Source organism: Ruditapes philippinarum, unplaced genomic scaffold (genome assembly GCF_026571515.1).
Source record: "Ruditapes philippinarum isolate M1 unplaced genomic scaffold, ASM2657151v2 ctg736_1_1_1_1, whole genome shotgun sequence".
Lineage (NCBI taxonomy): Eukaryota > Metazoa > Mollusca > Bivalvia > Venerida > Veneridae > Ruditapes > Ruditapes philippinarum.
In genome coordinates this window covers 178,428-206,304 of record NW_026865754.1, presented here as the reverse complement: position 1 = coordinate 206,304, position 27,877 = coordinate 178,428, and the positions used below count along the sequence as shown (strand labels likewise).

Sequence of the window (27,877 nt, the reverse complement as noted above, 5' to 3'; positions counted from 1 at the left end):
TCATGCAAATGAAATTGTAAACAAATTTAATCATACAAATGATACAAAATCTAATCATACAAATGATAATGTTAACAAATCGAATTATGCAAATTAGGTTGACAAGTTTAATCATAAAAATGATCTGGTAAACAATTATTGTTAAATAGTTCTTGTTTTATCACATGCAATTACCTTATATTGTAAGATAATAAAAATAGAAATACATTTTTAAGTTAAGTGCAGTATGCAGTGTAAAACAATAGGTTTTAAACCGGGTTAATAATATTACACATTTTTTTTAATTATAAAATAAATATGAGATAAGTATTTAAATTTAACTTTCAATTTAGTATAAAATTAGTTTTTAAGAATTTCAATACAAAATTGGTAACTATTATTTTAACAAAAGATAAACATACTACATATTTATCCTATTCTAGTACTGATCTGTTACAAATTTTCCACACATTACTTGTTGAATACAAAGTTAATTTGATTTATGTGGAATAATCATACATTATTAAATACATGTATAAAATAAAGAGACTACATTGTAAAGAAGTCTAAACAATATTTTCAGAAATATCACAAGGGCTAAGCATTAAAAATAACATTTAAAAGACTTCTTAATATAAGAACTGCCCATGAATTTGGTCTTATTTAATTTATCATATTAATATACATTAAGTATATTGCTACATGTTTATATCTATATGTATATATATGATTATTCTATAAAATCAATAATAAATAAGATTATCACAGTGCTGGTTTTAAAAGTAGTGCACAACAAAAATCTCCGAAATATAGAAACAAAATTAAATAATTAAATAGACTGATATCTTAAACAAAGAAAGTCTTATACAAAGACAACATAGTGTCTGTGATATGATAATCACAGATATTCCAGATTTAATAATAAATTTTACTTCGTTTAAATGAACATGGTCTATCAATGTTTTTGTTTCTAACGAAATTTTAATGATTTTACAGATATATGGGCTTATCAGTTGAAATATAAAACTTATTGAAGATGTGTAACAGTACAATATTTGTTTCAGTTAAATTGCTTCAAAAAGTACAATAATTGTTTCAGTTAAATTGCTTCAAAAAGTACAATAATTGTTTCAGTTAAATTGCTTCTAAAAGTACAATAATTGGTTCAGTTAAATTGCTTCAAAAAGTACAATAATTGTTTCAGTTAAATTGCTTCAAAAAGTACAATAATTGTTTCAGTTAAATTGCTTCAAAAAGTACAATAATTGTTTCAGTTAAATTGCTTCAAAAAGTACAATAATTGTTTCAGTTAAATTGCTTCTAAAAGTACAATAATTGTTTCAGTTAAATCGCTTCAAAAAGTACAATAATTGTTTCAGTTAAATTGCTTCAAAAAGTACAATAATTGTTTCAGTTAAATTGCTTCCAAATTTGAGACATGAAACCAAATTATCTTCTTCTTGATTAAATAAAATAAAAAAGACCATCAAAGTTTCTAACCGACTAAATTTCATGTTACAACATAACCAGTATTTTTGTAGAAAATTCTAATTGTATATTTAACTCATAGAAAGCTTAACATGCATTGAAATGCTCGTTAAGCTATTGCTACATTGAATGGTAAAAAATAAACATCTCTACAGCTGTATGCATAAATATACACATGTAACAATTTATAAAAAAAATCTGCAGTATTTTCCAACAAGTGTTAAATAGTGAAAATGAGAAAAACTTTAAATGAATAAATGCAATTTAATACAACTAAATTATTAAATGCTAATAACCAGAACGAGTAGTTCATCTGATCTGGGAGAGTAAGGAAAAGATCAATGGATCGAAAGGTACCAGGCAATACTGATGCATTTTATCACTGTTTTAATCTTTCAAAGTAAATCTATTTTTTATTATGCACATGTGTTCCTTGGAAATAATAAATGCCATAAATTATGTGAACATTCAATGATATAACTTTTAAATATTTCACATATCCAGTATCAGATATCACCAATGAAAGTTTCACATATCACATGTTCCAGTCTCATAATAAACATGTCAAAGATCATTTATTCTAAGGGAAGATCTTCAAAATCAGAAAGAGAAGATCTTAGATTCTCAGCTACAAGTGTGGATGTTTTAAGCCCTGTGTTGTCCGTCGTCTTCTTTGAGCCATTGTCATCTCCTGTTTCAATTGTTGTAGGTTTATCAGATAAGGATTCGAATGTATCAGAATATGTATTGTCATTAGTGACGTCATCTGTTGTGTCATTTGACCTTGCAGTATCTTCAGTTTCCTCGTAGGAAATATTCCTTGGGCTGTCGGTGATTGTCGTTAGCTGCAATGTGCTTTCGTCATTACTGTCTGTGATAGTTGTTACGTCACTTAATGTATTGGTATGTATGTCATATTGTTGTTTGTTGTCTGTATCCATAACTTTGGTCTCTAGATTCACCTTGTCTGTGTCAGGTTCTTTCAATTCAAGATCTTCTAAGATCTTATCAAAAGATTTTTCTGTTACTATTTCAGCAGATGCGTTAGCTTTAGTCGTTTCAGGTGATGCTAAAATATCATTATCCTTTTCTTTGATAGCTTCAACTGAACTATCAACTGTGCTTGGAAAATTCTCAACATGGTCTAAGTTAGCAGCCTCATTTGTTAGGTTTTTATCATTTTCTTCTGTAATAATTGAAATGGATGAATTTCCCATTTCAGGTTCCTTTAAAAGAATTGATTCTCCTTGGACCTCACTTATTTCTTTTCCTTCATTTTCTACACTGACTTCTTTGTGAAGGGATTTCTGGGAGATTTCTGCCTTAATTATTGCTTTATCAACGGACTGTTCATCAGACAGAACATCCGTTTCATGTTCTTCCTTATTCAATTTGATCTCAGGTTTGTCGGTAAAAGTCTCACGTTCAGTGTCATTTTCCATTGTTTTCACAGATTCATCCGCTTTGGTTTCTTCATTTGGCAGTAATTTACTTTCCTCTGTTTTCAAGTCTGATCCGTCTGAAATAATTGTGGTTTCTTCTGCCTCTTTACTTTCACCATTATCAGGAATAATTAAATGATCAAGATCTTTCTCATCATCCTTCGAACATGTTACCTCAACTTTGTTATCAGGTGACGCTGATGTATCATTATTCGTTTCTTTTATAGCTTCGACTGAATTTTCAGCTGTGCTTAGAGTATCCGCAACTTGGTCTTCTGCATCAGCCTCAGTTGCAAGGTTTTCATCTTTCTCGTCCGTTATGATTACAATAGATGCATTTTCTGTTTCAGTTTCTTTGATAAGAACAGATTCCCCCTGGAAATCATCCTTTTCATTTTCTGCATTCACTACACTTTCTTCTTTGAGAAGGGATTCCTGTGAGGTTTCTGGCATTATTTCTGCTTCATCAACGGATTTTTCTTCAGACTTTTCATCAGATAGAACATCCGTTTCATGTTCTTCCTCTTTCAATTTGATGTCAGATTCGTCAGTAACAGTTTCACGTTCAGTGTCTTTTTCTATTGTTTTCACAGATTCATCCGATTTGATTTCTTCATTTGGCAGTAATTTACTTTCTTTTTGTTTTAAGTCTAAATCGTCTGAAATAATTGTGGTTTCTTCTGCCTCTTTACTTTCAACATTATCAGGAATAATTAACAGATCAAGTTCTTTCTCATCATCCTTCGAAGATGTCACCTCAACTTCGTTATCAGGTGACGCTGATGTATCATTATTCGTTTCTTTTATAGCTTCGACTGAATTTTCAGCTGTGCTTAGAGTATCCGCAACTTGGTCTTCTGCATCAGTCTCAGTTGTCAGTTTTTCATCTTTCTCGTCCGTTATGATTGCAATAGATGCATTTTCTGTTTCAGTTTCTTTGATAAGAACAGATTCTCCTTGGAAATCATCTTTTTCTTTTTCTTCATTCACTTCACTTCCTTCTTTGGGAAGTGATTCCTGTGAGCTTTCTGTCATAATTTCTGCTTCATCAACGGATTTGTCTTCAGACTTTTCATCAGATGGAACATCCGTTTCATGTTCTTCCTCTTTCAATTTGTTGTCAGGTTCGTCAGTAACAGTTTCACGTTCAGTGTCATTTTCTATTGTTTTTACAGATTCATCCGATTTTATTTCTTCATTTGGCAGTGATTTACTTTCTTCTGTTTTCAAGCCTGATTCGTCTGAAATAATTGTGGTTTCTTCTGCCTCTTTACTTTCAACATTATCAGGAATAATTAAGAGATCAAGTTCTTTCTCATCATCCTTCGAAGATGTCAAATCAACTTCGTTATCAGGTGACTCTGATGTATCATTATCCGTTTCTTTTATAGCTTCGACTGAAGTTTCAGTTGTGCTTGGAGGCTCCGCAACTTGGTTTTCTGCATCAGTCTCAGTTGTCAGTGTTTCATCTTTCTTGTCCGTTATGATTACAACAGATGCATTTTCTGTTTCAGCTTCTTTGATAAGAACAGATTCCCCCTGGAAATCATCCTTTTCTTTTTCTGCATTCACTACACTTTCTTCTTTGAGAAGGGATTCCTGTGAGGTTTCTGTCATAATTTCTGCTTCATCAACGGATTTTTCTTCAGACTTTTCATCAGATAGAACATCCTTTTCATGTTCTTCCTCTTTCAATTTGATGTCAGATTCGTCAGTAACAGTTTCACGTTCAGTGTCATTTTCTATTGTTTTCACAGATTCATCCGATTTGATTTCTTCATTTGGCAGTAATTTACTTTCTTTTGTTTTTAAGCCTGATTCGTCTGAAATAATTGTGGTTTCTTCTGCTTCTTTACTTTCAACATTATCAGGAATAATTAAGAGATCAAGTTCTTTCTCATCATCCTTCGAAGATGTCACCTCAACTTCGTTATCAGGTGAGGCTGATGTATCATTATCCGTTTCTTTTATAGCTTCGACTGAAGTTTCAGTTGTGCTTGGAGGCTCCGCAACTTGGTTTTCTGCATCAGTCTCAGTTGTCAGTGTTTCATCTTTCTTGTCCGTTATGATTACAACAGATGCATTTTCTGTTTCAGCTTCTTTGATAAGAACAGATTCCCCCTGGAAATCATCCTTTTCTTTTTCTGCATTCACTACACTTTCTTCTTTGAGAAGGGATTCCTGTGAGGTTTCTGTCATAATTTCTGCTTCATCAACGGATTTTTCTTCAGACTTTTCATCAGATAGAACATCCGTTTCATGTTCTTCCTCTTTCAATTTGATGTCAGATTCGTCAGTAACAGTTTCACGTTCAGTGTCATTTTCTATTGTTTTCACAGATTCATCCGATTTGATTTCTTCATTTGGCAGTAATTTACTTTCTTTTGGTTTTAAGTCTGAATCGTCTGAAATAATTGTGGTTTCTTCTGCCTCTTTACTTTCAACATTATCAGGAATAATTAAAAGATCAAGTTCTTTCTCATCATCCTTCGAAGATATCACCTCAACTTCGTTATCAGGTGAGGCTGATGTATCATTATCCGTTTCTTTTATAGCTTCGACTGAATTTTCAGCTGTGCTTGGAGGCACCGCAACTTGGTCTTCTGCATCAGTCTCAGTTGTCAGTTTTTCATCTTTCTCGTCCGTTATGATTGCAATAGATGCATTTTCTGTTTCAGGTTCTTTGATAAGAACAGATTCTCCTTGGAAATCATCTTTTTCTTTTTCTTCATTCACTTCACTTCCTTCTTTGGGAAGTGATTCCTGTGAGCTTTCTGTCATAATTTCTGCTTCATCAACGGATTTGTCTTCAGACTTTTCATCAGATAGAACATCCGTTTCATGTTCTTCCTCTTTCAATTTGATGTCAGATTCGTCAGTAACAGTTTCACGTTCAGTGTCATTTTCTATTGTTTTCACAGATTCATCCGATTTGATTTCTTCATTTGGCAGTAATTTACTTTCTTTTGGTTTTAAGTCTGAATCGTCTGAAATAATTGTGGTTTCTTCTGCCTCTTTACTTTCAACATTATCAGGAATAATTAAAAGATCAAGTTCTTTCTCATCATCCTTCGAAGATGTCACCTCAACTTCGTTATCAGGTGAGGCTGATGTATCATTATCCGTTTCTTTTATAGCTTCGACTGAAGTTTCAGTTGTGCTTGGAGGCTCCGCAACTTGGTTTTCTGCATCAGTCTCAGTTGTCAGTGTTTCATCTTTCTTGTCCGTTATGATTACAACAGATGCATTTTCTGTTTCAGCTTCTTTGATAAGAACAGATTCCCCCTGGAAATCATCCTTTTCTTTTTCTTCATTCACTACACTTTCTTCTTTGGGAAGTGATTCCTGTGAGCTTTCTGTCATAATTTCTGCTTCATCAACGGATTTGTCTTCAGACTTTTCGTCAGATAGAACATCCGTTTCATGTTCTTCCTCTTTCAATATGATATCAGGTTCGTCAGTAATAATTTCACGTTGAGTGTCATGTTTTGTTGTTTTTACAGATTCATCTGATTTGGTTTCTTCATTTGGCAATATTTTATTTTCCTGTGTTTTCAAGTCTGATTCTTCTGAAATAATTGTGGTTTCTTCTGCCTCTTTACTTTCAGGAATAATTAAGAGATCTAGTTCTTTCTCATCTTCTACAACTTTATTATCAGAAGACGCTGATGTATCATCATTCATTTCCTTCATAGCCTCGACTGAATTATCAGCTATGTTTAGCGATGCCTTATCTCGGCCAACTTCATCCGCTTCAGTTGTAAGCTGTTCATCTTTTTCTTCCGTTATAGTTACAATTGATGCATATATAGGTTTTTCAATATAGAAAGATTCTTCTTGGCTTTCATCGTGACCTTTTTTCTCATTAACAACAATATCTTGTTTCAATAGGGACTCGTTTGAAGTTTCATCTTTAATTTGTGATTTAATGACGATTATTTCGTTAGATGCACAAAGATCGTTTTCTTGTCCTCTTTCTGTCGATTTGATCCCAGAGCCTTCAGTTTTTAAATTTGATTGTTCTAATATAATTGATGTTTCGTGTGTCTTTTTATTTTCACTATTGTCAAAAATGTTAGTATGACCACTTTCTTTGTAATATTCATTTTGGGAGGTATCATTAACTTTGTCTACCAGACGTGATAGTTTACCACCATCCCTTTCTATAAAAGCCTCCCCTGAATTATCGACCGCACTTACATATTCCTCAGATAATCTGTCATGTGTGACTTCACTTTCTTTAACAACAATTCGTTCTTTGAGATCGGATTCTGGTGAGGTTTCATTCTTGATTATTATTTCATCATCGAAGTTTTTTATTATATTTGTCTGAGTTGTTTGTGTTTCGTCAGAGATTTCTGATATTTCTTCTTCAGTTTTGTCCGACTCTATCTCTTCTTTCGAAATTGTTTTAACTGATGAACTATCCTTTGTTTTCTCATCATTTTTTTCTTCAAAGATTTTATCTGAATTATCAAATGTATGCATCGACAAGAAAGTATCACTGTACGATATATTGTCATTTGTCAAAGTTGAATTTCCTTTATAAAGTTCTGATTTGCTGGATATTGAGAACGTACTCATTTCATCATCTGCAGCTTTTGTTGTTTGGGCGTCACAATTTGCATTTGCATTACAAATGTCTATCATGTTAAAGACTGGTAAAGGTTCAGTTGGTTCACAAGCAGGCCCAAATAGCCTATGTTCCTCTTCGCCCTTTTCTAAATCTGTTTTCAAATTACCTACTAATTCATTGTCAGGCACGGAATGTTTTTGTTCCGTTTCGTCTTCATCTTTGTCTGTCGGAGTTTTTTCTACAAATTCCACTGTTTCTGGTTCCCTGTTTGTTTCAGAATGGTCGGAAATTATGTTTTTGTCCATTTGTGCCTCTTGTTTCAAAGATATTAAATCATCCTCATTAACAACTGTTTCTAATGTTTCATCATCTTTCACTTTTGAAAATGTGGCTCCATCTTGAACTTCCTCTAATTTCTTAGCTTCAGAATCGCTAATAGTAATTTTCTTATCACTAAATTCCTCAACAGTGATTGGTTTATCTATTTCAGAAGTTTTTTTGTCTTCTTCGGTTCCTTGATAATGTATAGTACCTCTTGTTATTTCATCAAGTTGTTTTATTATTTCGGTTTTGGTATCTTTATATAAAGTCGTTTCTTTATTTTCGTTTTCACCAAGAGGAAACTTTATTTCTGTGTCGGGTCTCGACGAACCCTCCTCATCTTTTTCTTTAGATTCAATATTTACAATTTCATCTATCAATATTTCAGCCTTATAATCTCCCTTTATATCATCCAACTGTGCGTCCTTTTCAACTTTGATTTCTTTTTCTTCGTCTTTGTCCCTCTGAACGAAGAAGTGTTCATCCCGTATTATTTTGGATTTGTCAGCTTGTTTAGTTGCAATTTCTTTTATTTCTTCCGTTGAAGTCGATTGATCAGGTTCACTTTCGCGAAATGTCACATCTTCATGATTTTTCATAAGCATTATTTTTTCTTGCGTTTCGTCAATATCAGTAGAAGTTTCATTTATCTCTTGAGAAACTAATGAAAGTAATTTGTCTGGTGTGTCGAGTACTTCAGTTTTATTAATTTCCTTGATAAGCTCAGAATTTGTTTCAGGCTCTGCCTTAGGAAGTTCGATTGCATTGTTGACTTCTTTTAATGGAAACTCATGCGACATTGTATTTTCTTCTGTTTTTAAATCGTTGATATCATTCTGCTTCTCTTGATTTGCTATGGCAGTCGTGATTTCATTACTTGCAAATTCCATACCTCCAGGCTGAGATGTAGCATCTTCAATTTGTTTTTCTGTAAAACTTTCGTTTTTGATTGTCATAGACGATTCTGAATCATGCTTGTCTTTTGACATGTCTTCATCGTCTTTGGTAACATCTTCATTTATTTCTAAAGATACAGTTAGAGTCGATTGCTTTTCTTCACATTCAGACATTTTCAATTTTGATTCTAAGTCCTCCAATACTTTATATTCTCTCTCGACACTTAATTTGTCGTCAATCGTTAATGCCATGTGTTTGTTTCCTTGTATATTATTAATTTGTTCTTCATTGGATTTTTCAGTTTCTTCTTGTGAATCAATTTCTTCTTCGTCATTTCCATACAATTCTTCATTGCGTATTGCTTTTGGTATGTTATCATTTTGTTGCGTTGAGCCTTCTTTAATTTCTACATAGTCAGTTTCGATAGGAAAAGTATGCATATTATCCTTTGGGTCATATTCCTCATTTAACGCATCTAACATTTCATTTGAATCTTTTTCTTTAGTTGTTGTATCCTCTTTGTCATTGGGAAGTTCAAACCGAGTATCCTCGTTTGACTCTGGAGTGCCTCTGGTGTCATAATTTTGAATTATTTTCTCATTTTCGTCTACTTTAGTTTCAAGTGTGGGGACTATCACGTCGGTTGAAGTAGCATTGTCTTTATCATTTGACTTATTTTCTTTAGTCGATACCACCGACATTATAGTTTGGTCATTTTCTTTGGATTGAGTATCCTCATTGACTTCCGAAAGTTTAATCGTTTTTTCTTCTAAAAATAATTTTCCGGATAATTCATCTAATGTTTTGGTATTTGTGTTTGTATCATTCTGTTCATTCCCCTCCGGAATTTGGTTAACCATGTCTTCTGTCACATTTAATTGTAGTGTTTGATCGGCATTGTAGGATATAATTTCCCGATCAGTTGCATTTTCTTCCGTTGAAAACGTTTCTTTTCCTGACGCATCCGAAAGCTTGTTTAGAAGCTCCTTAGACTCGGCTTCTGTTGTATCTTCATTTTTCAATTCTCCAATTCTTGCTACAGTATCTTCCTTATATTCATTTGAATGACCCTTTTCAGCTCTGTCAATTGCTTTTTCTGTCAGTTTTATGTCGATGTCGTTGTCTTCTTGTTTTGAGCATTTTAACAGGTTTGCTGAGTTTTGAGATTCCTCGTTTGTTTCATCATCGCATGTAAAGGATTTCTGAGCATATTTTACTGATTCTTCAGAAAGGGTTTCCTTTTTCAAATTTTCTTGATTTATTTTATTTTCTTCTTCATTATCAAGTTCTTCGTTACAAATGTCGGCATTCTTTATTTCAACTTCAGTTATACCCATATCTGTTTTTAACTCTTCCGAATGTTGGTGATCTTTCTCATTTATTTCATCACTTCTTTCAATCGGTTTTTCCTTCTGCAAAGAGTGATTAATTTTATCAACTTTAGTTGTACTTAATTCGTCAACTACCTCTGTCTTTTTTTCATTATCGCGTATTTCTTGTGATACATCATTTTCTTGTTCTGTTATGTTTTCTTTTATTTCTTGTGATGCAGTCAAAATCAATTGGTCTGATTCAATTGTTGACATTTTCAAATTTGTTTCCGTTACAATATACGGTTCCAGATCCCTTGACTGATTTTTGTCCCTAGACATACTCTGAAGTTCAGTCTGTGTATTTTCCGTGTTTGTAGTGTACGCTTTTGCGTCGGAATCTTCGATTGTCTCTACTTCTGAAATTTCTTTCATGGATGATATGACTAACGCAGTGTTATCGTTGTTCAAATCGTTAAGTTTATTCTGTTTTTGTCGTTGCATTGATATGTCTTCTATTGCACTGGATTGCTTTTGTGATGTCTTGTCAGCATCATCGGATGCAGGTATTTGATCAATTGCTTTCTCTTCTGTCGAAATCAAATTTTCTTTTTCTAGTGCATCTTGAAAAAGCTCGAGTTGTGGTTTCTCTGACTTGACAACTGCAGTTTCTTTATTTCTTTCAAAATGCTCTTCGTATTTATTTCGATTTTCATCTTCAACGTTGTCACGTCTGTTTCCTGTCAGTTTCATATCATGTTCTTCTTTAGACAATGATCGTGACAAGTTTGCTAATTCCTGTGATTCTTCATGTAATATATCACCATCTTTATCTGCAAAATGTTCCTGAGCATAATGTCCTTGTGAATCTTCAGACCGATCGAACTTTGTTATATCTTCTTGATGTATAATGTTTTCTACTTCAATACCCTGATCTTCTTTACTTACGTCAACATCGTTTTCTTCCGATGCGATTGTAATGATGTTTTCTATTTTACCATGTGAACTACTCATATTTGTTTCTAACTCATCTACACGTTCGGTTTCTTTTTTATTATAACCGACAATGTTTTCTGTCTCTAGTTTATGCAGCGAATCATGCTTGACTTCATCAACTTTAGCAGATTTTGTTTGGTCAGTTTCGTTGGTTCTAGTTTTCTCGTTTTCTATTACTTGTATCATATCATTGTTTTGTTTTGTTCCTGTTGAAGTCGAAATCAGTTGTTCAGTTTCAAGTGGTAAATATGTTATATCTGTTTCTGTCTCAGATGCATTTTCTTTATCCTTTGACTCTGTATCTTTGTTAGACACACTTGAAATTTTCGTTTGATCATTCCCCAAAAGTTTTGTTTCTTCTTCCGAAGATCTTTCTCCTGATGCTACTTCTGGTGATGATTCAACTGACCATATGTTTTCTATCTTTAAATCGTGTTCTTCATTCTGTTCTTGTCTTTGATTTAACATGTCATCTATTTCTATTGATATAGTGTTCGGTGTCTTATCAGTATCGACTAATACAGATTTGTGATCAATTGTGGTATCTTCTGTTGAAATCAAAGTATCCATTCTTGAAGCATCCGGAAGCTCATGTTCTTCCTCCTTTGACTCGTCATCATTTTTAATATTTTCTAGTGTGACTTTTTCATATCTATTAGAATGTTCCTCTACCTCTTTAATTATATCGATTGCTTTGTCTGTCTGTTCCATATCACGATTTTCTTCATTCATGTCTTCTGACAGGTCTGACATTTCCTCTGATCTTTTATTCTTTGCATTTATATCTTCATCTATAAATGATTTCTGCGCATACTGTACCTGTAATTCTTCATAGTCATGAGTCTTTATTAACTCTTCTTGATTTATTATATGCTTTCCGGCTTGCTTTTCTTCAGATGCATTTGAAATCAAATTTTCTATTTCAACGGCAGTTACACTCATATCTGTTTCTAATTCCCCAAGACGTGTTTGTTCATTTGACCTGACAGTTACAACAATCTTTGTATCATTTTTTGAATCTTGCATGACAACATCATCTTTAGTTGTTTCAGTTTTGTCAGTATCACCTGTTTTAGTTTCTTCATCAATCATTTCATTTGAAACATAACTTTCGTATTTCGTTAATATTTCTTTTACTTCTTCTGTTGCAGGCTCAACTAATCTGTCATTCCCAATTCTTGGCATTTTCATATTCGTTTCCGTTCTAGAGTCATGCCCTTCATCTTTTGACTCGTTTTCATCATTAGAATCCAGAACTCCAGTTTGATCCATTTGTTTTATTATTACATCCTCCCTTGCGTTATAGAGATCAATCGTACTTTCTTCTGTTTTTACTTTATGGTAAGATTCAAGTGAAGGTATCTTATTAATGTTTAAATCATTTCCTGTATTCAGTTCATTACCCTTGTTTGATATGTCATCTGTTTCTCTGAATTCTTCGTGCTGTATTTCATACGCATCTTCGTTTACCGATATCTGATCATTTTTTATTACATTATTTGTCTGTAGTTCTTGTTCCTTTTCATTCAAACCGGCATTGAATTCAATTAGAATTTCCTGCGTGACTTCATCAAATTGAACAGTTTTCATTTTTCCTGTTTCCTCTGTTTCAATTTTTTTATCAGGTATTTCTTGAAATGCCTCATTTCCTGCTTTTGTTATTTCTTCTTGATTTTTTTCTGATGCAACAGAAATAAATTTGCTTGTTTCTGTTTTAGGAAATTTTATATCATTTTCCGTCGAAAAAGCAATGTATTTGTTCTTATCCTCGGTGTCTTCAGTTGATTCATTTTGTATTTTAGTTTGTTTAGTTTCCTTCGATTGTGTAAAATCTTTGGCGTCAGAAAAATTTACTAGAGTTTCATCTTCTGAACTAACTTTAAATAAGGATGATTCAGCAACCTCTGTGTTATCAGTAATTAAATCATTTTGTTTATTCTGTTCCTGACTTTTGTTAGCTATTTCTGTTATTCCTTCGGAGTCTTTATATGATGTTTCATTTGTATCTTCATACACAAGTATCTTGTCAGTTGATTGCTCTTCCGTTAAAATCAAATTTTCTGTTTCTGACGGACCCAAAAACTCCTGTTGTTGTTCATTTGACACGACTTCATCAGTATTTATATCTTTTCCAGAATTAACTTTGATATCCTTTTCATACGTATTTGGTTTTTCATCTTCAGGTATGGTAGTTGGTTTTTCTATCCCTTCCATGTCATGATCCTCTCCCTTGAATCGTTCTGTCAAGTCATCTTGTTTCTCAGTTTTATCGTGCGTTTTATCATTGAGTTCAACAACAAAGGATTTTTCAACATATTGTTCTTTCAAGCCTTCAGTCTGATGAGTCTTGTCTATACTTTCTCGATCTAAAACCTGTTCTTCTTTAATACCATGTTCTTCTTTAGGTATTTCAGCTTGACTGTCAAAAATGGTTTTATTGCTTGGCTGTTGCGATTCCATTTGTTCAATTATTTCTCTTTCAGCTGCTGCAATAACAGTCTGAACTATTTGCTGAGACAGATCAGTATAAATGTACTCTAAATCTGATTCGTTTAATGATTCTTTCTGTGCTTTATCCAAAATTTCAAAATCGTTTCCCTCAGATTGGTCAGGTACTACTTCTGATTGCTTGATTAGTACATTATCAGATATTTTATCAGCTACGCCAGACTGCTCCTGTTCAGTTTCACTTCCTTCTTTTATGCTTTCGGGTATTTTACTTTCGAGGCTTTTAATGGCTGTCTCATTTATTTCGATATCTTCTTCCTTTTTCCCATCATTCTCCCCATCTATTCTAGCATCCTTATGTAAATGCATCCGGGTTTCTTTGTCATTAACTAATCTTTCTTCTGCAGTGTCCTGGTGCATGGCTTCATCATTCCTTTCTTCATTTTCTGCCTTAAGCATTTCTTCTTCCGTGTCTGCTTTTAATGTGAATTCTGCGTGTTTTCTTAAGGCTTCCTGTTCAATTTTATCAACGCTTTCAAGGTTTTTATTATTACTAACTACTTGTTCTGTTACTGATTCTTGCTGATAGAAATTAGTGTCTTTCATATCATCTGTTATATCCCCATTTTTGTGTTTCTGTTGTTCAATATTTTGTTTTTCCTTCACAACGTCGTCTTCTGAAAGATGGTCTCTGGATTTTTCAAGTTCCTCTGAATCACTCTTTGATATTGTAACAGCTGTGAAGGATTGTACCTTGTCGTCATATATATCTGAGTCTTTGTTTCCTTCTTGTTTGTCATTTTGTTTTATTTCCACAATTTCAGTGTTTACTTGATTTTCATTTTCGTTAACAATACTTTTATTGTTAGGTTTTTCTGTCAGAGAATGTTTCATGCTCGTATCTTCGTCGGTTTCTTTCTCATTTTCAGGTTTCATTTTATCGTTTTCTGAAATAACTGTTATCTTATACATTTCATTATTGGTATCCTCAGTCATAGATTTTTGTTCAGAAAATTCCTTACCTGATTCTGTGTAAACAGGAGTATCTATTGATTTCTCATCTGGTATTTCGATATTGCTATCAGTGGCCATTATTTTTTCTGTTTCTTGCAACTCATTGCGACTCACACTTTTTTCATCCGGCTTTTGAATAATTTTTTCTCCTAATATTGTTGTAGCGACACTTGCAATATCTTTGTCGCGTCTTTCAATGGTTGCGACATCTTTGTCCTCATCTATATGATCTCTGTGATTTTCTGAAAGCTTATCTAGATGGTCATCCACTAATTCTAATGTTGATTCAATTTTGTGGCTTTCTTTATAACTTACTCCTTTAGTTGATGCCTTTATGTGTCCTATCTCAGAATTTTCAGACATTTCATAGTTTTGCGGGTTTTCCCATAATTGCAAGTTGTTTGACTGATCGTCTGTTCTGTATAATTCTTCAGGTACATCTGCTTTAAGCCCAACTGAAGTTTCCTTTGACACAGTATGAACAGGTGAGGCACGAGATGCAGCTTTTTCTGTTTGTACAGCTATAACATTTACAGTTTGTGTCTGTTGATTTGAATCAGTCTGCGTTTTAATATTACATACTGTTTGTGTTTCCATGTTATTAATTGTTTGCGAACTTGATGTGGAGATTGTCTGAGATTGAGTTGATGTCATTTCTGGCTCTGGCAAAACATGCTGAGTTTGTTCAGATGGAGAAGTAGAACTGATCTTGTCTCTGGTGCCTCCCTCGTCTATGTTGACAGCTGTATCTTTGATTGCCACCGGAGAGGAATGATTTACTATATCTTTAGCTTTTTCATTACTGATCAAACTTTCTTCTGGATTCTCATTTTCAATTATTGTCACTTGTCTCTCGATATTCAGCTTTTCATCCAAGGTAGTGTCCGGTTGATTTCTTTGTTCACTATTGAAATCACTTGCTAGTTTATTTAATGTTTCTTGATCAAGTTGACTCTTATTTGCTATGACAAGCGTTTTTATTGTTGAGTTTGAAATAACAAGTGTCCCAATACCAGACTGTTTATCCTGACTTGAGGAAGTGTCCTCGATCCTAAATTCTGACTCTTGAACGTTATGGTGTATCTCAATTTTTTCTGCGTTTACCTTAACAATTTCGGCTTTCCTGTTGACATCGCCTGCTTTGTTTTGTGTTTCAGGATTAAGAACAGTAGTATCAGTGCTATGTTGCTCATGATATAGATTCTGTTCTATTTTACTTTGATTTGCAGTCGCCATCTCTTCACTAACCCGTTCATCTTCAGTTATTTTAATATTTTCAGATACTTCTAATGGTGGTTCTTCATGTAAAATGTTGTCTGAATTTTCTATTGTCTCTTCAAAATGGTCATCTTCAAAGTCATCTTCGTAATTGTCTTCATCTTTTTCTGATTCTTCTTTTTGTTCGTCAAAAACTACATGTTTTCCAATCAAATTAGCATCAATGTCCCTGCGTTTTTCGGATTCTGATAATTCTGTCTTATTTTCAACATCCATTGCTTCAGTTGGTATGGAAAACGGATGTGATTCTCTCGAATCAAGTACGTTTCTCTTGTCTGCTTCTTTACGTTGTTTGGGAACATCAGACCCTATTTCTGAATCACACTCTTTCGGATGAATATCACGCAAGCTAATTTTGTCAGGTTCAGGTTCGGATTTACTCTTCTCTACATCTTGCTTAGTTACCCAATGACCTTTATTGTCAGTAGTGCCAACAATGTAGTAAAGTTTATCATCCTTATCCCCACCTCTCGGGGATCTTTGTTTTATTTTCTTTGAAAGCGTATTTTGAGCAGTTTCCTTCCGAGTTCTAGGAGAATTCTTTTTTTCCTCTTTAATATCACGGGGTGATGATTTTCCAGGAATTCTTGGACTCGACTTTGACTGTCGTCTTTTTTCCTTCCCTTGCGGCAAATGTTTGCTGTCTGTTTTAGTCCTGTGATGTGTAAATACATGTTCCTCTGATTTCAATTTTGAAACCTTCCTATGCTCTTCCTTTTCTTTGGTTTTTTGTTCATCTGTAATGCAAGGATCGTCCAAATGAGCATCGAGTGACGGCGTTATTGTTCTTTCTGAGCTATCATTATCGCTATCGACAGCTTTGTCCGTTGATATTGTTATTTCCGTGTGCTTAAGTGACTCTACTGATTCTGAAACTTCAATAACCCTTTCGGTGTTAGTTACCTTTTCAACTGTTTTACTTTTTTCCTTTTCGTCTAAAGAGACAACAACAATTTGTTTGATTTTATACTTTTGGTCATTATTTTCTATCGACTCTTCTTTTTGTATTTCTATGTTACTATTTGCTCTGTCTAATTTAATAGCTGTATCGCCATCAGTAAAACGTTCAATGTAATCAGGTGTATGTCTGTCATCGACACTTTGCGCACTGTCAACAGTGGAATCACAGTCTGACTCTATCTGGCGTCGCGATGATTTGTCCTTGTCCTGATATTTGTTTTGTTGCCGTTTATGTTCCATAGAGGAGACATTTGGTTTTCTATCATTCCATTGAAGGCCATCGTTGTTAAAGAACACTTTGACAGATGATTGTATGGATGATATAGACATTGATTTACTTGGAGAAGTTTGTGGCGAAGGCGGTCGATCAATGTCTACTGGTCTGTATGGGTCATGGCTATGAGGAAAAGTTGATGCATCAATGTTATGCTGTGAAGTGGTGTATGTCGGTGTGAGGGAATCAGTGGACAGTATCTCCGGGTGATTCATCATTTCTTTTTCCGTCGTCGCCGCTGACGGATGCATCTGTCTCATCCTGTAAAACAAATGAGTTTTATGTTGCAACATTTAAACATCCACCTACATTAGACAAGGGTATGTGCCAAGCATATATCCTATTAAGAAAGGCGATTTACTATTGTCTATCTTCAAATATTATATGATTTTGGTTTTCGCTGTAACTCAGATAAAATTGAAAAATATTAATTATACAAGTGTTGAAACTGAAAAATAGAAACGAAAACGAATGGTCGCTGTTCGTTCTATGAGTGTATAATCATACATCAATCATTTGTTTACATGCCTATCAAGCGGAAACGCTAAGTGTTATTTAAGGATAATAAAAATTTATCGGCTTTAAATTAACGGCATTACATTGAGTAATAGCCCACGCAGCTAGAGCCGTGAGATATTATCGAGACAGTCTTCCTGAAAAGCAAAACTAATGTTAGAAATAGGAGTGTTTCTTTCCAATACTGTATCAGCTTTCTGCCTTGTTTAATTGCGTTCACTGTCACTAAATGTATCGGGAATTTAGAGATTGATATACCACTGCTAGTGATCAGAATCATCATTTGTTGTGTTAGAATTACGGTACATCTTGGTCACACAAACTACACAAGCTCTGATATTGTTTAGGGGGAGAACGGAAATACACTCGAGTGGCTGTAAGTAATCTAGTTTATTTCTTAATTTACACGAAAGAACAAGTGAATAATGCCTAAAGGAAAATACATCGCTGATTAAATTGTGTATACATTCTCTGTAAAAAAATGTTTTTATTGCAATAAATACACTTAATAATTAATACAATTAATGCAATTAATGTACTTGGAGAAACTAATAAGTGTGCTAGTATTAAACACAGATATTATTTTGTTTCAGTTGATCTGTCTTTTTTTCAACATTTTTTTTAAAATTAACGCTTTAGCTGCTTTGAAAATATTATTAAAAAAACGTGTGCTTAAGTGGCAGATATAAATTCGTTAATTAGAAAGCACGTGCAGACATAAATAGTTTTAACATATGTGCATGTAGACAAAATACAAGATTGTGTATTTTGCATTGTGATATTGCTGTCGGGCTTATTTAGGCGGAAGTATCCCGGAGTGAGCTGTGTGCTCTTTTAATGTATTTTATAGTTAACTTTTAACTAAAACATCCCAATTTTAAAACAAGGTGTTATTATTATTTTATTATTATTATTCTCCTCGACAATTATTTATGCTTTTGTGTTTTTTTGTTTTGTTTTGTTTTGTTTGTTTTTGTTGTCTTTTTTCAAATGCGCAAGTGAGAATAATCAATGAAATTTCTTAAACAAGCATTCTAAAGAAATCATAATTCTGTTCCAAGTTCATTGTTATCTAACTGTAAAAAAGTTTCCGTACACAACACTTATAATATTACTTTTCTATAATACCGGATTAGTGTTCACAAAGCCTTGCGATTGTAAAACTTTTGTCTGAGTTTTGTTTCAAATCTCAGGATTTTCATTAGTTAGTGAACATTCTAAGGCAGACTAATCAAATACTAGTCCTGATTTCATAACATTATATATGTTGCTTGAAAGATGGACGTGCACAAAAACTCATAAATAAACGATAAATAAAAGAGGAAAAAGTTGTAGACCTTCCCGACAACCCAGACAAAGAGGAAGACTATAATAGTATAATATTTCCCTGTCCACCTACAAGGCTTAAGAGCTCAAATATTTAGGAAGTGCAATAGTATCCCTGACTAAGTTATTTTCGAAATTGTGTGTGTGGTTGATGAAGTCTGTGCCATTCTCATACATGATACTAACTCGGTCTTTATATTAGCTGTCAAATAAATGGCCACTTTGAAGACACGGTTTATGTCATTTCTGTAATTTCGTATTGCTCAACTGCACCTCGAAGCTTTACAAAATTAAGAGAGTTTTATTATTCAATAAATTTGTGTAGTTAGTATTTACAGCAGCATACGTTTCATGCTAATTTTTGTAAAAAAATTAAAAATGTTTTTAAAAGTAAAATATTGTTAACTGTGAACAAAGAAAGTAATTTACTCATTGCAGCCACGTTTATTACCAAATTGATGTCAAAATATGCAGAAATAGCCATTATTGCGTTAGTCACCCAATAGAAATATGGTTATAAATACTTTATTACATGCTTTTCGGTGGTTTATAGAAATATATCAGTGATATAAAACGGATAATTTCACTGTTTGAAACAGTGAAATTACCACTTTGATAATTTCACTGTTTTGAATTTAAGCCCCTTACGTTGTTTCAGTGAAATAGCAGCGTGCACAGTACTGGGTACCAACTTAATGACGCGACGTCGTAAATGACGTCACGTTGCATTATTATTTGGCGCGCTTTTCATTAATTATTAGATTTATTGTCTTTTTAAAACGTTTCTTTGCATGTAATAAAAAGAAAATTTGTTTAGTTTAGTGTAAGATTGAAATATATTTCACCTTGTGAACACCAAAAGTTCATATTTCACTCGTGGCTGCGCCACTCGTGAAATATACCTTTTGGTGCCTACTCGGTGAAATATATTCCGATCTTACACTGAACTAAACAAATATCCTCTATTTAATAGATTGAATTAATAGCAGTCATTAATCGCACATAGTATGTCGTATATGTCTTGAATCTGTGTACTTTTCTTACAATCTTAGTACACTTTTCTAAAGTTTGATTTTTGAAAAAAAAATGGCTCATCTTGAGGCATACAACTTTAAACAATTAATTCAACCACCGCTTCGAATCAATCAAAAGATATGTTTTATAGTGTGGGTACCCTTATATGTTTCTCCAAGTGTAGAATAACCTTGCGATGTTTTAAATAGGCTTTTGGGTTCATGGAAATGTTGAATTTAAGTAAAAGTTCTTTTGGTAAAAAGACTTTTTTTATTGAACCGTGGTATAAGCTTTAACAGAGGAATACAATTATTATGAAAGTTAACTATAACGGTAACTACGTAATAAGAATATACACGCGACAACATGTTCATGAAAAACGAATCTGTTGACCTTAGATCCCAAATGTAATTAAGGAATAACATGCAACGTTGAAAATTAATCATACTATAAACCAGTCTATAATTTAACCGCCCATGTCTCTTAATGATCGAAAATATGTGTATAGAGAAGGAAAGTCTAATGTTTTCCTTACAATCTGAGATTTCTTCTCAGTAAAATCCCGAGAGATGTTGTCCTTTAATAACAGATGGATATAGACGGTTTAAAGCTACACTGATGAATTATCAGTGTTTGGTTAAAGTATGTTCTTATAAACTAATGATTTCACAGTTCTTTTTAACCAACACTGTGTTAAAATATCTATATTTTATTAGGACTTCTGTATTCATCATAACGTAAACATTGTAACAAAGCGTGCGCAATTTTATAGAACCTAAAAAAACAACTAAAACAACTTATCCGTATCAAACGTAGGCAGTTTAGACGCGAGTATCAGTATTATTATGTGTTTGTTGATTTCATTCAAAAGTTTGTTGTTGTTGTTGTTGTTGTTGTTTTCTTAGGGGAGTTCTGTCTTTAAGGACTAGAGTAGAAGTTTAGCTTTGGCGAAAAACAAATGAAGAAATTTTAAAAGAAAATCTATTCTAGCTTTATGATTAATGGTAGTTAAGATTTACATTTAATACAACTAACCTTTAACATTCTCAAAAGGTATTTAACGTTTCTTTAATTGCGTTAATTGTGGAAACAACAATAAAACTGTTCAATAATTGTAATTAATTTTAAAGGCCCATAATGCCTTAAGAATTGCTTTTATCTTCATTTCTCAAAAGCGTTTTATTTTTGGTGTAATTTCATGGGAAAAATTACTCATTGTTCTTCTGATGTCTTGGCAAAAATTACAGTTATAGTTATTTATTATTTTGTATGGAATTGAAGATACTACTTTGTTAAAATTGTGCTACTTTTATGACGAATACAAGTAATACCAATTAAGCGCAACTTTCTTCAGGTAACAAGCATCTAGCATTACATTACAACAATTATTTAAACGTTATGAAATTCATGTTTGCCTATTTTAAAGAAGTAATAAATTTATTCGTTCGTGAGACATTATGTGCCTTTAATAGGTATGACTGTCTCAGATACTTTAATACGAAGCAGTGTCCTTGCGTTTTTTTAAGTTGGTTTTAAATTCAATTCCGAAAATTAAAGGTTTCTCTTTGAAGTCATTAGACAATGCCGTGCAATGAAATCTGCGGATGATTTGATGGTTTAATCCCATGAAATTTTCTCTGAAATGCCATCAATGTGATGAAATATGTTTTATGTCGAATAACGTTTAACATGAACAGGATTTTTTTTTTTTCGTCATTATGTATAAGGCGAAATATAGTTTACATAAAATTAAGAAAATGGCGTTAATTAAATACTTTTACACGTGTGTGTTGTGCCATTAGTGATTGGAAAAAATTGGATCTTTAAATGAAAAGTATTTTCAATGTGTCTTTACGATACTCCCCATCAAATGTTAGCTTAAAATATTGTTTTATTGTTGTTGATTTTGTAGTTGTTGTTGTTTTTTTTGTTTTTTTTTTGTTTTTTTTTTAGAGTTTTATGAATTAATCTTTGAAAATGTAAAACCTTAGACAATACAGAGCTTTCGAATCGTTTAATAGTAAAACCCTTCCGCATGTTATTCCCGAGAAACTCTTTCTAGAACGTCATTAAAGTAATAAAAGGGAAATAAACGGGAATAAACTGGAATAAATGACTACATAATATGGCGTCAAACTATTCAAAGAGATTTGGATATCGTCAAATGATATTAATTAGGAAATAAAGGTTTATGATTTATATGCTATTTTAAGTTGGATACGCCCTTCAAATAATCCGATCACCTTCACCAAGGTTACATATTAATAATATCAACTTATGTAAAAAATGTATACGAAATAAGCTAAATTTAATTTAGTATAATCTCCGCAATGATTTTTTTTTCAAAGGAGTTTTTTTTAAACGTTCCCATAATATAGAAGTTCAAAGGAATGATAATTTGCACAAAGTCTACTTTGATTAAATTATAATATCTGGAATATATGTTTTTTGTATGTGGCGTCTCCTTGCTGCTCCCATAGTTTTGGTATCCGCAATATACTGACAGAAAAAAGGTAAACTGAACTGATAGCACATATAAATAAGTATTCTTAGACTAGCAAAACAAATCAGTCACATTTTCGCTTCCATAATTTAATCTGTACACATACGCCCATCAGAATAAACATATTTCATAACAATTTATTAAAATAACAGTAACAAACAACATGTTTGTACAAATAGGATAGGTTTGCTTTGAACATTCGTGTAACTGAATACTTTTTGTAAACTATCGAATTACTTATGCATAGAAGAACACATACGTGTTAATCTCAGAATTAATCAAGAACTACATGTATACAGAGAGTAAAATAATTAAAAAAACAGCATGCAACGTGATATTGTAAGGTAAGTACGCAATCAGGGACAATATATATAAAGGCCTTGTAATAGAAGCACGTATAAATAGAATACATAGTTAATAAATTCAAGAAAATAATATCTTTATCCCTGGAATAGAAATACAAATAAAATATAAACAAATTAGATAATATTATGCAAGGTAACGTGGTGTGTTGTTATGTTATTGAAAATAACAAATATGCCCTATACGAATTAATTTCAACAAAAGATAATTGGGCAATAATATTTCTAATATTTAATATAATAATCCAATAATGCTGAGGATATAATATGAATGTAGACAATATAATTATTATTACGCTCAAAATTATATTTCCTTTTATAAGAACGACGAACTAACTTGAGACGGTGTCTGTGCAAATAAAAGAAACACTTTAATATATACCGCAGAATCTGATGTAATAATATTGAGAGTGGCAAACCAAAATCGTTGTGGCCAAAAAAAAGTTGCTGTAAAAACATAATAAAAACCTCTGGTTTCTGCATTACTATCATTTTTATTTTCTTTATATTTCGCACAAAAATAGTCCTCCAAACGGTGACTTAGACTCAATCTAAATCTACATATATATGAAATGAGAACTCATGTAAGATATTGTAAATGTTAAAAATATGCTTTTCACTAACAATCCAGGCTGAACAAAAATGGAATGGAATCAATCAGAAATTGCCTGGTGATTAATATGATTTCTCCCGAATAATGCACATTATTTTCTTCTTTTTTATTATATGAGCCGCGTCACGACAAAACCAACATAATGGGTTTGCGATCAGCATGGATCCAGAACAGCCTGCGCATCCGCGCAGTCTGATCAGAATCCATGCTGTTCGCTATCAGTTTCTCTACTTGTTATAGGGTTTGTAAGCGAACAGCATGGATCCTGATCAGACTGCGCGGATGCGCAGGCTGGTCTTGATCCATGCTGGTCGCAAACGCACTATGTTGGTTTTGTCGTGACGCGGCTCATATCTTCTTCGTATTCAAACGAAGATGCCACTTAGATGTTTAGGTATTCAACTACACCACTCCTGATTTCACACATATGATTAATTTCTAAAGCACCTGACCGAGAACTGTGAAATATCCTGCCTCTAAGCGTATTATATGTTCTTTTTGTTAAATATACCTTTGTTAAACCGAAAAGGAAATATGATCTTCTCTTGTTGATTTATACACCAATTTAATTGTTAAATTTCAAAGGTATTGATATAAGATCATGAATAATAATCACAAAATTATCGCGCTTGTGGCATTATTGTCTAAACTGGTGAAATAATAGGGAAACTATTTTTTTAAGTTCACCTTTGATATATGTAATACTTGGGGGTTGTGAATATGACAATTATTTTTGTTGCTGTTTGCGAAGTTGTCATGGTAACAGAAACAGATTATAATACATATATTGTCTTTTTATGATATAAGCGACAACTATTTCATACAATTGCAAAGAAATTATGACACATAATATTAAAAGGTTAAAGTTCCGCATAGTTACCACAATGGTACATAGATGGAACTGGTACTGGATCTGGAACTGTGGTCATAAATTTATTTCCCTAGCTGTCTTAAAATCATAAACTGCTAGAAAATACAGCAGTTATGGCTAGTGTGTGAATTCTATTCCATTTTCTAAGAAAAATACAGACCACATTTGTACTGTATTCATATCGTAGAGTAATCACACTTGTTTCATTCAGATTTAAAATGGTACATGCCTCCAGATTACCATGTTAATAAACTCGGAGTTATTCTATACTGTAACTTTATATGAAGAAAAAAAATAATAAGGCATAGGATTTTTTCTTTTTATAATATTATCATTATTCATGAATATTACATAAATATAATCATTATTGATATTTGGTAGAAATTTTGTGTTATGTCCTGCACGAAACATAAATCTGGAGGCATTGCTTTGTCTTAGTTACGTGCATTGCAAAGGAAAATGTTATTTTATATAATTATGGTATGAAATATACGTGCTGAAAAATAACAAGACAAACTAGTGATTAATAAATGTACAGTTATATTCCATGCCTAGTAATGTAAAAAAATATGGTTATGATTATGTAAATTTAGAATGAGGAATTTTGGGGGGTAGGGGGTTTCCGACTCACCCTGGGGAAGTATCTATGAGGCTACTTAGCATGGTGTGCCTGGAATGGGTGACGTCATGAGCACTTCGCACGTGCTTAATTCTCATACCCCTATTGGGTGATCTATTTTTCTACAAAGGGTGACAATATATAGGTTAATGTTAGTCAAATATAAATACAGGTGCGTAAGTATGATGTACTCTGATATAAAACAAAAAACACACAAAATGCGTGTTGTTGTTGTTTTTCTTTACAGCAAAAAAAGCAATAAAACGGCAAAACAAACAAGCAAAATCAACAAATTCACACTAATGATTTAAATGATGATCACTTTTATTATAAATGGGAACTACGCGTTTCTGTATATACAAAAACTATGCTGATGTACATATGTAAAGCACGTCAATTGTGAAACATAGAGCATACGTAGGAAGCCGACGCCATTAATTTTATTGCACAGTTTGGCTTTTACTTTATTTTTGTAAAACAAATTATATGTAAGCCTGCGATTGGTTAGTTTGACATTCAAAATCAGTAATGAGTACATGTTATTTTATTTATATTAATGAAATAATAATTGTGTCTCGGATACAGTGTTAATGGAGCCCAATATGGAAAACAATTCTTGTACACTCGATCATTCATCTTGAGTCACTCAGTCTCTAACATAAATCACAGTAGATTGGCGCTCCACTCCCATCTTCGACGTGAATCAAGGCATTTTCATAACTTTCTATTCTCATACGTAAGCCGTTTACAGATTTTCGTCCGGCCGGTAATGCATTTTTAATGTAGTCACTTTATGAGATTGTATTATTTACGTTCTTTCACGAGATCCAACGTTATCTGTGTTAAATGGTAATGGTGCAGACGCGTAAATTTCTTATCTTTTATTACAAAATACATCACGCGCAAATAAGATTATTCCATCATATGTCATTAGAAGATAAAAAAAAACACAAGAGTTCGCTGTACGCATATAGAAAAGCGTGTCGTGTAATAGACTATGAACAAACAAACAAAAATTCTGTCATTTTCTATCACGGCGAGTCGACTTTTGGAAACATACAAATGTATTACTTTGTATTATTTCCCCAAGGAAATGCTACCCTTGTAGGCGGACAAATTTCCAGACTTAACTTGTTTGTCAATGAATATAAAAAGTCTAAAATAACTCGTGCACTTTGTTTCCGAAATTGATTACTTCTATTTTTAGCAAAATTGAAAGCGTTTAGAGAGATTTGTATCGGACATGTAATTGTCAGACTCAATAAGTTACTATTTAAAGCCTTTTCACATATCAACTAAAATAAATAAAAGAAAGAAACGGATTTTCTATTACGCGTCCGTATGTAACTACATATGGATTAATGCGGATTAAAGGTGACTTACATAAAAATAAAAGACCAGATCGAACAGAATATATTTCTAGGGCTAAGTCCGATCTAACGATAGACAGTCGATATTTCTTCTTTTTTTTCTCAAGATTATAGGACGTATCTTACTATAGCATAGAAATAAGAATTTTCAAGGATTTTCAAGTATTTTTAAGAACAATAGCGTGATAATATGAAGCAATTCTCTAGACAATGTGAGATATAGTCCATACTCTCTAGAAGTAAACTAATTTATGACGTCGTATTCTATAATTTTGGCTCAGACACTACCAAAACTGACGCTATATGACGTTTATTTATACATGACGTCATAAATGTCTTGCTATTATTCGTTCTGCGTTCTACTGTGCTGTACAGAAACAGGAACCAAAATTCTATATTTAATTAAATGTGGCGTGACTTCGTGATATATAGAGGATATTCAATTTTTTTTCTTCATATTTTCATCGAATGGAATGAAAACAATTATTTCACGAGTGGCAGTAGATCTAACCATGATTGAAATATGATAATTTTGATACCACAAGATTTTTTGTTAATTATATACAGTTTCCTCTTTTTTTTACATTACATTTTTAAAGATTTCCCCTGAAATTGTGTGTGGCGGCTGAATTTAAAAGAAAGCAGTCTGGCAAGACATCAGTGAAAATACGGAAAATAATTGTTTTACTGCAGCGAAAATAAATTTTTACAGTGAAAATACGGGAAATGAAAATACGCGTTTTATTTCATCAATATTACTCAATTCATTTAATTACTCGTATATAGAAAAATAGGTTATTTAAAGAATATCCTCTGGCACTTGACTTTGTCTCGAGTGGATCCCACTAGATGACACGGAAGCGCTGAACGTGATCCGGCCTGATGTCAGTCTAACATTTCAGAAAATATTCTTAATACAGAAATGAAGTTCTAAGGTGAAAAATTGTCTTCCTTAGTCCTAAACCATATTTATAAACTTAGTATAAACATAGAATGGAATTTTTCTAGGCTAAACATTGTCTAAGATTAGTACTTTTGTCTACTCATTGTACTCATTTTTGTCTACTCTAACGTATATGATAAGCAACACACATGATATGTAAAGGTCTAAAACATAGGCAGTGGATCGACTTACCTTCGGTTTCGAACTTTGTGGCTGGCTATGGTATTGATGGTCCAAAGCTGCAAAAACAAAATTGTTTTTCATTTTTTCTTGTTGTTGTTATGGTATTACATCAAAGTCTGAAGCATTCAGCAAATGATATTCTTATATCTTTTCATTGGAAACCACAAACAAGGAAATCACATAGGAAATGAAAAATACCAAACTTGCTTAAGGTAGCATGCAACATTGCTTGTAAAGATCAAATTCACTGCTTATGTCATAATAATATTTATTTACATATTTATGTTGTAGACAAAATATTTACCACTTCGTTTTTAACATATCATGCTCCAAAAACGCAGAATTGCGTGCACCAAAGGTTTCCAATATAGTTATCATGAAAAAGTCAGAAGCAAACCAAATTATTCTAAATTTAGAATTTACATTAGGATTCGTTATCTTTGAACTTCATGATCCATCCGGAATATTTCGTTTATTCTTACCTTCAGCTTTATAGTAGTCGGCAAAATCTTTGGACTTCAGGATCGAACCTACGTGTCGACTAAAGCCTTGGTATTTTGGTTCTGTATCGCGA

The 27,877-nt window shown here is 32.7% G+C and overlaps 2 protein-coding genes across 2 annotated transcripts in view; one reads left to right on the top strand and one right to left on the bottom strand.

Moving 5' to 3' along the window:
• Positions 1-164: 164 nt before the first annotated feature.
• LOC132730180 (uncharacterized) lies at positions 165-27,865 on the bottom strand. The gene is made up of 3 exons (XM_060716036.1): positions 27,786-27,865; positions 27,313-27,359; positions 165-17,244 (listed from the first exon to the last, which is right to left on the bottom strand). Exon 3 carries the CDS (start codon positions 17,241-17,243, stop codon positions 2,043-2,045), a length of 15,201 nt encoding a protein of 5,066 aa, XP_060572019.1. The 5' UTR covers position 17,244; positions 27,313-27,359; positions 27,786-27,865; the 3' UTR covers positions 165-2,042.
• The window catches only part of LOC132730179 (uncharacterized), a 33,616-nt gene continuing 23,345 nt past the window's right edge, over positions 17,607-27,877 (top strand). The window contains exon 1 of the mRNA XM_060716035.1: positions 17,607-17,875. The gene's annotated coding sequence lies outside the window, so the exon portion shown is untranslated. The remainder of the gene's footprint in view (positions 17,876-27,877) is intronic.

Excerpts from the sequence above, each read along its gene's own strand:
- LOC132730180 (XM_060716036.1), bottom strand. The coding sequence starts at position 17,243 with ATGAGACAGATGCATCCGTCAGCGGCGACGACGGAAAAAGAAATGATG.